The sequence below is a fragment of the Strigops habroptila genome, chromosome Z, assembly GCF_004027225.2.
Source record: "Strigops habroptila isolate Jane chromosome Z, bStrHab1.2.pri, whole genome shotgun sequence".
Classification (NCBI taxonomy): Eukaryota; Metazoa; Chordata; class Aves; order Psittaciformes; family Psittacidae; genus Strigops; species Strigops habroptila.
Genome location: NC_044302.2, coordinates 69218197 through 69230292, shown reverse-complemented (window position 1 = coordinate 69230292; position 12096 = coordinate 69218197). Strand labels below are relative to the sequence as shown.

At 38.8% G+C, this 12096-nt stretch overlaps 1 protein-coding gene across 23 annotated transcripts in view; it reads right to left on the bottom strand.

Moving 5' to 3' along the window:
• MPDZ (multiple PDZ domain crumbs cell polarity complex component) overlaps positions 1–12096 on the bottom strand; it is a 111570-nt gene that overhangs the window by 58405 nt on the left and 41069 nt on the right. For 20 of the 23 annotated variants that reach the window (XR_003995072.1, XM_030512217.1, XM_030512215.1 and 17 more), the window contains 5 exons: positions 11028–11144; positions 8421–8579; positions 5558–5839; positions 4507–4630; positions 55–253 (listed from right to left, as the gene is read on the bottom strand). Coding sequence is in view for 22 of the 23 variants with exons in the window: in XM_030512217.1 (XP_030368077.1) it covers positions 55–253; positions 4507–4630; positions 5558–5839; positions 8421–8579; positions 11028–11144 (881 nt within the window). In the remaining variant the exon portion in view is untranslated. The remainder of the gene's footprint in view (positions 1–54; positions 254–4506; positions 4631–5557; positions 5840–8420; positions 8580–11027; positions 11145–12096) is intronic. The other 3 variants (XM_030512228.1, XM_030512229.1, XM_030512232.1) reach the window with 2 other exon arrangements.

Here is a 12096-nt window from a genome sequence, read left to right as displayed (position 1 = left end):
GAATTTTGATTATTAGTCTCTTCCTACCACAATTCATCATCTAGCTTTACCTACTTTATATCTGGTCCAATGAGCGAGTGCCTCCTTAGCATAGCCCGGGCTTGTGCGTTGGTTAAGTCAGTGGTTGACTCTTCATTAATGGACAGGATGCAGTCCCCCACACCAATCCGTCCATCACGGCTTATTGAGCCTCCATGGATGACGCTGCGGACTATCATTCCTGAGCCGTTTTTATTGGAACTTACTGTCATCCCTACAGTGACAAACACATTAACAGTTAGTAATGTCTTCGAAAGCTATCTCTGAGAAATGTAACCTGGGGCACGGAAGACAAAAGCCAGCCAACCCACCTGCCAATGTCGGCAAGCCTATAAACACTGCTCTTACTCTCTCTTGCAATCTCCTCTTTCCAATCAGCAGTTACAAATCACAATCTCAGCATCTTTACTTTACCTTGCGTCGTTTCACATACTAGGCTCAATATAAAAAAAAAATAAAATAACACAGTGGAAAAAATAAGCAGAAAATAAACAAAAAAAGGTAATTAAATTGTTTCTAAACCAAATTTACTATTTTTCTGGATGGCTTACTGAGTTTATACACCACATTTCAATTCATTTTATGATGGTTCTCTTTAGAAAGGTGGTGAAATGATTAAACAGTTAATCAGGAGCATAGGGACAATACAACCATGTATGTATTTTCAACAAAAAGCCTGAATCAGAGGCCACTTTGCTAGTAGCTGCCTTCCTGCCCTCCTAGGTGGGCCATTGCTTAGGCCTAGAACAGTGTCCTGACATCTGTGAGAGCCTGTGCACTACTGACGGATACAGTCCACTACCTGACACCATGATTCCACCTGTGGCACAGCAAGACATTACTTCTCAATGTTTATACACAACATTTAACTCCACTTTCTTTTCACTAATGGGATATGAGATAGAGATGCTCTTCTCCCTCCTCCCCCGTGGGAAGTCAATGGAGATATGTTTTTGCGACTGTTGTTAAGACTCATGAGTTCTCACTGTTATTTTCAGGACAGTTGGTGCTCATGAAATCAACCCTGATGACAGTTCCAGGAAAAGTTCTTAGCTCTTTCCTAAGGCAATGGAAAAGTAGCTGAAGGGCCACCACTCTGGAAGGCCAGCTAGTGGACCCAGCTTCCACTATCTTAATACTTTCAAACTCATTTTTATTCTTTTTTGCGTGCTAAAGCTTTCCTCTACTAACAAGATGAAGCCACTGAAGTAAGAGAGCCTTATAGAGAATACCCTCTGGAGAAGGGGGCAGTGACTATTCTGCTATGTGTTCTCTTGGTTTTGCATGTAAACATCAGGCTAGCAAGCACCGGGATTGTGTCTGCATCTTGTTGTCCAGACTGTACCTACTGAATCTGTACCTTATTGTCCAGACTGTGAGTGGAAGATGAAAGCTACCCAGAGCAAAACTACTGACTACAAAAATATTCTAACCATTTTTATACAAACATGTCTACAGAAGACAGAGACTGAACACTTTACTCTGTGACTGTAGACCTTGGGAGACATTGGCTGAACAGAGTTTAGAAGGCAGCTATAAACCCCAAGCTACTCAGACTCAGCCAACCATGAAAACATATGCACATATACATCTGTCTCAGGGAAAAAAATAAAATTAACCATTTAAAAAACAACACTAATCCCAATATTCATTTGTGCTTTTTAGGACTCCTTCCAGAAAATAAATATCTCTTAATAGTGTTGCCTTCTCACACCCACTTGTAGCTGAGATCAACATAGTTGTCTGAAGTACTAGAGGTGCCCTAACTAGCAAGGAATGGCCCAGTAAGCTTACTAGACACAGAAATACATCTACTTCTCTACTTTCGTACATACAAGCTCATGTTTCTCTTTTGGAAAAACTGCAAAACTCATCGTCATGATGATACTTTATATTAAATTGATGAAAGAATATGGTGTTACCATTGACTGGAGAATTATATTTATGATTTCCCAGAAAATGATGTCAGCCATGGTCAGGTGTAATTTAAGCACAGGTGTAGCAGATCTGTGATACAGACACACAATGCCACTGACATTGCCTTGCTATCAGAAAAGGCAGAGGTAAACTGCCTGTCATCTACCTCTCAGATTAGTAATGTTACAATGTTGAGCACATCACAGATGGCATTTACCAGAGCTGTCCTGCAGTGGATGCCCCAGCATTTACACTTACATGCTTCTTCCAACAACCATCTCTTGAGAGATCTGCTACAAAGGTTACACAGTCATAGGTGAATGTAAATAAAACTCGGCAACAGAGTGGTCTCCACCAGAATACAGGCAGCATCCACAGAAAAGCAAATTGCCAAGGTAACAGCTGAAATGGGGTTTGAAGTTGTGAACCTAACTTTGCTGCTTGGTTAAGCCAGTAACAAACAACAATATTACTGAGGCCAGTGTAACAGCACTTCAGAAAAACACTACCCCTGGTTTCTATGCTGACATCCTCATCAGAGCAGATCTGCAAGGCTGATGTCACACTTTGGACAGCTACAGTTTCAGGTTAAAAATGCAAATGCCACTGTCGAGTTGCCAAATGCATCACACAGGACAATGGCATTTCAGCTTTTCTGGCATTTGGGTCCTCCATCCTCTTACATTTTAAAAATCACAACCAAAAGGTTAGAGCTCCAGTTATGCCTGCTCTTGAAGAGCTATTGCAAGCTATAGATGACACCATTTAAAAGGAAAAAAGAAGTGCCAGCTCTCAACTGAAATAATTGATGCAGCTGCAGCTCTCAACATCATCCACAGCTCTTGATTTAGCTCCTTTTGTAAAAATGAAAGTTAAAAGCAGTGCAGCCATGTGTATAAATTGGTCGCTGTGCCCAGGCAGATTCCCAGGCCAGAGCACACACAGACCGGAAGAAAAAGACCACAGTCAAAAACCAGGAGAAAGCATTATTCACATATCACATTCATACTATGTATACATTAGAGGCCAGTCTTACTTTTCATGCGTGTAATGTCTGCCAATGTGCACCCTGCACCAAGTTTGTATTTATATGCTGCATTACGCTTGACAAGAAATTTGCTTTGTATGTTCACTGCACTTAAAATACTCCTAGACGTACATGAAAAAGACTGCTTTACGGAGTTAAGAGGTTACTGCAAACAAAATTTTTGTTAACTAAACCCAAATGCCTGGAACTGCTCTGTGATCTGCATTTTACACAGCCTGGCAATAAGGCCAGTAAAGACAGCAGTTACCCAAGCACCTCATACCAATGAAAGCCAAAACTTATACCCACCTCAGCCTTGCCTACAGCTTTGTATTTTGGGGAGGCTGATTTTATACCAGATCACTTTCTGATCCAGTTTTGGAGGCTGGCTGTATCATGGAGAAGGTGATATAAGGCAGAATGAGCACCCAGCCATGAGAAGGTATTTTATACCAGGCGGAAGCAGCCACTGAATTACAGGATCACAGCACCCCATCCACCTCTGCACAGCGAGGGAGTCCTGAGTGGTGTCTTTTTATGAACAGCCTGTTCTGTGGACAACCCATCCTAAAGCGTTTGCAAAGTCACTGCAGACAGCCAGCACCCACACAAACTCCTGCCCTACCAACACCAAAGAGTCTTCAAGGACATGCAGCTGGCCAGAAGAAACAGCACCAGAACCTAAATCAAAGTAAATGAACACTCCAGCCATGAACAGGAAGAGAGTACCACTGCTTCTCACCACAAAGCCTCCCTCCTGCTGGCTCTAGAAACTGGCCTGGGAGGATGCAATCTCCATGCTCCTCCTCACACTGCCCAGGGCCACATCACAGTCCAGAAGAGGACTCTGAAAAACATTTCCATCTGTTGTGCCTGTTCACTCCAAAACGTGCCTCTAGTCAGTATGCTTAGGAAGTTGCAGATACTCAGAACTCTGAATTTCTCTATAAAATTATAGTATCATTGAGCTAAAAATACTACCTATTAATTGTATCAATGATCTGATTTTCAGAAATACTGAGGCACTTAAAACTTGTATAAATATGTAGCAAGGAAGCTAACAGCTTGCTAGACCCTTCTGACCATTCTCAGAAAGCAAGGTCATTTTGTGTTTACATACATTTGAAACTCTACTCTAGAGCTCTTCAATCAAAGTGTTCTTCTACAACATTCCTTGGCTGTATCTTGTTCTTTCCCCACATTATACAAACGTACAGTCATTAAAAAACAATGTATTAAAATTATTATGTTAACATTTAGAAACTACTAGGAATTTTCATTACAGGGGAAAAAAGAATAATAAAATCTCATACTGGAGACTTTACTTTTGTGTTCACAGTGACAGAAAATGGGTCAACTGCCACCAGAGCCAAACAGGGTAAGAACAGCAAAGAATGAATATCCCGTTATGCTTTCTATACTAAAAAGAAAAGACTTAATCTTTACTAACAAAACAGAAAACATATAAGAAAAACAGAAAGCCAAGTTCCTGAAAAGGTTACAAAAAATGTTAGCTACCTTACCTAGACTTGAATTGCCTTTTGCAATACTGATAGTCTTCTCGTACACATTTTTGACTGAATTTGGGATTGTGGAAATTCTCTCCAAAGCTACTGGGCATCTCTTCTCCACCAAAAGCACTTGATCCTAACACAAGGGAAAATAACATGAGTTCAGAATACTCATGTATATGAGCTAAAAATACAATTGGACATACTGACCTCAACTAATCACACCTTATACAAAAGCTAGGTGCATAATACATACAGATTCCTTATACAGACACTGGGAAAGTCAGTCCATCAAAGATCAAACTGACACACATATTTTCTGTTTTCATGAAGGTTATACAGCACATCTACCACAAAGTATGCTTTTAATTTAAGGACATCAGTAACACTCTTGAAATTAGTGGGCTGAATTCAAGTGCTTTCAGACTTGTTTAATACAAATGCCTGACAATCTGTCAGTGCTAAAATAACAAATCTTGCAAGAAACTGCAGCTCTTTAAATAATTTTTTTATAAATCACTGAGCAGAAGAAAAAGAAACACATGTCACAGTGACTGTCATATAAAGGAATATTTTGCTTGCACACTGTGGCATCACAGGCCAGTCTGTGAGCTGAACCACACAGCCTTGCACAAACACCAGGATGCAAGTTGTTACACCACTCCCCCTTGGCTTCCTAGGCCTGGTTTTCAGCTGTGCACTTCCTCCTTGCACCCATGCCTCTGCAGAGGTTAACAAGGAATATGCTTAAAGGGCACACTGCTGTCCAACAGAGTTTACTGCTGTAAGGTATGCATAGACTTTTATATACCTCTGTACTGCCACTCTCTGACAGATTACTATCTTGATACCATGAATTACCTCCTGTTTTGGAAAGTTGCAAATATGTAAGTTTTGAAAGTTGCAAATCTGATGTGAGCTATGACATCTGATGGACATTTATAATCAAAGAACCATACATGGTTGCTGGCCAGTGTCAATTTCTGTAGGAGATACTATGGTGTAATATGGCCTTTACATAGGGTTTTTTAATGACTATTAAAAAAAAAAAAAAAATCTTTACTTTTCCAGTGGGATCAAGCTGCATGGTAGTAGCAAGGCCTGTACTTGGTGCAATTTCTGCTGTTTTCTGAGATCCAGTCCATGTTGCCGTGTTTTCACTTTCATTTTGGTTGGTATCCGAAACATCCAGAGGCAGAAGATCGTTTTTAGCAACACCAGTGGCAGTTTCCAGGCTATTCCCTGCTACAGACTTTTGCTCTCTCTGACTTAGATCCATGTTGTACAGATTCTTGTTAGATACATGGGAATCGGCTGCAGCATTTGAACATTCCTCTCCAACAGACTGTTAAACACAGGGGACAATGAACAATCAACATTATTTTGTAGTATAATTACAAACTACATTTCATGCTAAAATCTTACAGAGAAAATAATCATACAGAATTTAAACATATTGTTGTAACATGAAGCATCCTACTATAATATTTACTTGCTTCCTCAGCCAATTTCTTCTGTTTTAAAATACCAAAAATCAATTAAAATAAGTTGCTGCAAAGGCCAAATTCTTACTTGATACTCATCAATAGCTCTCCACTAACAAAAAGCTGCATTACTAGGATTAAGTTCTCTACACAAAATTTGTTTAGACTTTCAAGACTTCAAGGTCCTGAATTTCAAATATTTTAAGACATTTCAATAACCACAACCCCCTGAAAAAAAATAAGGATCTTCAAATATTCTCTAGCTGAGCTTTCAAAATAAGTAATTTTAAAAACATGTAGGCCATTAGATATAAGAAGAATCTATCACAGACTTAAACATTGTGTCAATACTAGGGATTTTTGTATCAATATTAGGATTTTTCTCTGAAATGTAGTAAATGTAGTCACAAGAACGTCTACCTATATCTGTCTTAGTTGTTATCCACTGGTCTTATTAATTCTTCTATTACCTTTCCAAAAAGTGGGGGAAACATGTTTCCCAGGATTTTGGGATATTTTGCAACATTTTCTATCAAGGGCCTCAGAATTAATTTTTCTTGTCTTTCATAAAGTGCATACATGCTTGTTCTGTCCCCAGACAATCATGAGAAAACGTTCACCTGTAAGTAAGTAGTTTAAGTAACATCTGAGAAGATAATTGAGCAAAGTCTAAATACAACTAATCTGCATGATATAATCAATGACATGATTTCCTACCTTCTGGAAAACAAAAACACCAGAACTGTATTTACATTATTCTGTAAGGTTTCGGAGACAGCTGGGACACATACTTTTAAGTCTGGTTTGTATCCATTTCCAAAAAAATGAAAACAAGACCGAGATAATTCCCAATATTTATTCCATATGCCATATATACATATTAAAGGTGCAGCACATGCCCATTTTTTGTTTCACTTAAAGAAAAGGCAATGCTGTAATTTTTGAAGACAAACATGATTTCAGGGATTTGTAACTACAGCAACGTGGCCTCATTAAAGCATTTGCATCACTTTGACTTCAAGTTTTTTCATTACCTATTTCAAAAGTGACACCAAAGGCATTCAGAACCTGTCAACTGCCCTGAGGTCCGAAATAGCTGAAATACCTCTGCATTCCTCATAGCATTGAACAGCACTTTTTTCATTTTTACAGTATTTCATTTGCTTCAGAAGTCTTCTTTAATGAAACGATTTTCTTGCCACGTTTACTTTTTGAAGTCATTCCTAACTACAGAGTATAAAATGTTACCTGATGAGAATGTAATACTCACTTCATACTGGTGAACAGAGAGGAACACTGAAAAGTCAGGACCATAATCCTTAAAAAACCATGAGAACCAAAGCCATCTTTAAGTCAATGCAGAAAATAACTTAAGACTTTCTAGAGCCTCAACATGATATATAATGTAAATCCAGCCTCTATCTCATAAAATGCTTCTCAGCATGCAAAATGCATAATCCGTTTAAGTAACAATTACAGAGCTAAACAATGCAATCTGTCCCACTGGCACTGCAGAGATGTGCTCTTCTGTGGATTAGGAGAAACCATTAGAAGATGAATTTAGCTTTCCAACCAGTGCTTCAGAAGGACTGAACATATTCCAGAAGGATAAAGGGAGTTACTGAAGCTCAAGTGTGGCGGAAGAGGCAGCAGCTGTTGTATTCCAAAACCACAGACTGCAAACCCTGGAAGAAACCCCTACAATGCTTTCACAGATGATTGTTAGGAGAAATTACTTGGAAGACTCCGGATCAAAATAAAACAAATCTATAGATTGTCAAGAAAAAAAGAGCATGGAAAACCATGGAGAATCATAAAACACCAGCTCTGATACAATCAAGTCATTATGGGTATGTGACTAGCAAGAATAAAGATGCTGATCTTAATACTCTCAAAGAACTTGTCTTCATTTACTGTCTTTAAATAGATATTGTTAGCAATCAGTCGTTTGAAATATATGGATTGATTTTTAATTACAGTAACTGTATGAACATTTCATTCCAGAACACAGTAAATGAATTAGCAAACTTACCAACTATGAAGCATAAAAGCAAAGGTTAGAATGAAAACTTGCTCTTGCTTTTCATACCTAAAATACTGTAGAATGATGCAACTATTTTGTGTTACCACTGTTTGCTATGCTCTGAGGTAGTAACAATTAAGTTTTTGTAGCAGACTGCTCACCACAGCTTTAACACTACAGTCGTCTCACCACAATGGCTATACAAAATAAAAACACAAGGTTTCAACCTTCTAGCTGCCTCTCTCTTCAACACAGATGTCTGTCTAAAAGACACCAGCTATACCCTAAACAAAACTGTACTTTAATCTGGTAATAAATACTGCAGTTTGAACCAGAATGACATAAAACATATCTAATAATACAGGCTTTTCATACTTATAATAGAAGTTTTTTATCAATAAAACCATCCTCCTTTTTACCTTAGGAGTTGACAATGGAAGACAGAAGGTGTAGTTCAGCTCACCGCTACAGGTACTGCCATGTAGAGCTATCATTGAAGCCTGGAAGACGTCACTGTCTAGAGAATACTGCGATTCAAAGGTGGACTCATCCGCTAGATCTGCCTCGCTGGAGTCCACCTAACAATAAAAGCAATTCAATCAGCCAGGCTGTTACCTTCACACTGCATAAGCCCCGGACACATGCACCTCAGCCACTACACACTGACTGACACTTTTCTTATATTTCTTTTTTCCCCCTCCATGTTTTACACTGAAGTTATATTTGCACAGCACAGTACGAAAGATTTCTGCTTCCCATTACAATTCATGTTACTACATCTTCAGAAGTTGCAAAGAATATCTGAAGTGAGAGTCTCAACTGGAATGAATTGCAGGGCAAAGGCAGGCTCATGACTGTTAATAGAAGTATGAGGTGTTGGGAGAATTCTGCTGTGCTCCCTGGCATCATTTGATTTCTTTAGGGCTTTTTTTTTTTTTTTTCCTTTCGTTTTAATTTTATTTTACAAGAATTAACACTGAAAAAATTATGAGCTTTACTTAGTGCCACCTGTCAGGAACGTTGCCTCCACCCAACTTTACAGGTTCAGTTGCTTTCAAAAGGGTACAAAAAATAATCTTCTGGGAACTGCGGTGCTTTCCAATAAATTTATGAGAAAAAAAAAAATGACATGATTTTTATGATTTCCAAAAGATTTTAAATTTGACAAGAAGATTAATATGGACACGTCTGTCTTACATGAGAATCACAATTTTAAAAAGATATGGACATGGGCAGGACTTTTTGTGTGCCTCTGTGGTGAATCATACTATGAATTCAGTATGTCAGATTCACAACACAGTCACAATCTGCAGATTCACAATCTGCAGTGATTGAACCTATTGAATCCTTTTTGGAGTACAAATGATCCGTTTTTTAATTGTCTCAACCCTAGAAACTTAGGAGCTAATTAAAACTGCTCCTTTGGTGTAACTTACTCTCAGCCCATCTTCTAGAAAATGCAGACTACTGCTTCCAAAGCTATGCCCTAAAAAAGAGATCGTGAAAAACTGGGATAGATCTGTAGAATCTGAGGGCAGATTTATCTATGAAAAACGGTATTTCATGAGTGCACTCTGCAAACACATCTTCAAATCGGTGACTGCACATTCATTTTCATATTTGCACATTTAATTAGTTGACAGAGTTGAAAATCTAACTGTATTATCTGCCATATATTTTCATTATTCTTTCACAATTTTAGTTTTTTGTATGGATCACAGATAGAAGTAAAATTTCTAAATACTCAACTTTCAATTTGATCTTTTCAACACATCTTTAATTAAAGGTTATTTACAATATATAACCTAGCTTATTCATACTTCTTATCAACAAACAGAAGGCAGCAAACATAGTTACTATATAACTACTGTACCAAGGTAACAAACTGCAGAAGAAAAACAAGCAGTCTTGTTTAAAAACAAGTTACTAAAAGCAGCTTATCATTTCACAAATGTGAAAAAATAGCAAACATACTGGAAGCCGCAACTCAGGGATTTTTGTCTTATAAGGATCCATTTCAGATTTTTGTTAGGTTTTGGGATTTTTTTCTAATTCATTAAGTGCTGGTGTTCGGTAGAAACGGCTTACTACCCATGTCCCTGAAAAATGAGTGCCAAATAACTTCAATATCAAATTCAGATCAGTACAAATAATCATGAGAAGACATTCTCAGAATACTTTTTTATACTCAGAATATTTTTTTATATTCTGTTTTCGGGTTTGTTTGTTTGGTTAGGGTTTGGTTTTTGTTGGGTTTTTTTGGGGGGGTGTTTTTGGGTTTTTTTTTAGGGTTGTGGTTTTTTTGTTTGGGTTTTTTTGGTTTTTTTTTTTTTTTTTTGGTTTTTGGTTTTTTTTTGTTTGGTTGGTTGGTTTTTTTTTTCATAGAGTCCTGTTTCCTTTGCCTTTTTTATCTGAGTTCTTACTGGTAACTTCTGGGCTATATAAGGCACTGAATGCTCAGGTAAGCTGCATTGTTAGTACAAGTGAACACCTTTTGACCTTGCAAATCTCATAATCACTGATTGATGCAGAAGCCTAAATACTATCAGGAGGAAGCACTGGCAGCTTTTGAAGATAGACAGCATGCCTTGTAAGGCTGGCTTACATGCAAAAAAAAAAGAGTTCCAAAAACTTTTCAAGGTAGAGAAGTGATGTATAATGATATACAGACAAAGAGATTTATATATTAAATAAGCACATGAACATTTCTCTACACAAGGTGAGATTTTCAAAAGGATACTGAGTGCATGCAAGGAAAAGTGGGTAGCCACGCACTTTCGAAAATCTCAGCAAAATAATTCTTTCTTTTCCAGCAACTAACATATCACAGGTCAGATTCACAGCTCATGCAAACAGCGAAAATCTCCAGATGCCAGTTTCTACTATGTGGGGGTCCATCCCAACTACAGTGGATGAATAATGTGGTGACAGTAAACACTAAAAATAAGCATCAGCAGTGACAAAGCAACCCCTTTCATTACAAAGTGCAAAGACTTAAGAAATCTTTGGTAAGTTGGGCCACTAACCAGAGCCAGCTCAGCATGGAAGAGGGCTGCATCAGCTGGCCCCTCCTCCTCAAGTGACTGGGCAGTGTAGAAAAAGCAATCTTCCTTAGCAGAGACATAGCCCTCCTCTGGTGAAAGCTGCAGAAAGAACGAAGCTCGGAGTTGGATGAGTGGCCAGGACACAAGACGTGCACAGTGCGTTTTGTGTTGGGGTTCAGAGAGGTAAATGAATTCCAAATGGAGCAAAGAGTTCATTTCAATTAGTCACAGCAGTGGGTAGGTAAAGAAACATCTTTTTTTCCAATTTACCTGAACTGATTCAGCTTCACATCTCATTTTACAGTCCCACATAAAGAAAAAGGACTGTCCAGTTACACCACAGAGCTGACAGCTTAGTCAAAACTCATCTTCAATTTCTGCTCTTACTAAACATATACTAAAACTGCCACCAGGGAAAGGGCTTAATAGCAGAGGCCTTTACAGCCTTGCTAGCTGCAGAGTAATCTTATCAGAAGGCAAGGAGACTGAATCATAGAATCATTTGGGTTGGAAGGGACCCTTCAAAGGTCATCTAGTCCAACCTCCTGCAATGAGCAGGGACATCTTCAACTAGATCAGGTTGCCCAGAACCACACCCAGCCTGAATCTCCCCTCTTTTAGTTTAAAACCATCACCCCTTGCCCTGTCACAACAGGCTCTGCTAAAAAGTCTCTCCCATCTTTCTTACAGGCCCTTTTTAAGTACTGAAAGGCCACAGTAAGGTTTTCCCGGTCTCCTCCAGGCAGGACAACCACAACTCTCTCAGCCTTTCCTCATAGGAGAGGTGCTCCATGCCTCTGATCATTTTTGTGACTCTCCTGTGGACCTTCTCTAACAGGTCCATGTCCTTCCTGTACTGAGGACTCCAGAGCTGGACACAGTACTGCAGATGGGGTCTCACCAGAGCAGAGTAAAAGGGCAGAATCACCTGCCTTGACCTGCTGGTCACTGCATCCACCATACGTATTTTAAGATTGTATCTGCTAGGTGGAACAGGCTCCAAAGGACAAAATGCAATTCTGACTATAAACTAGTAGTTTTTCCAACATAA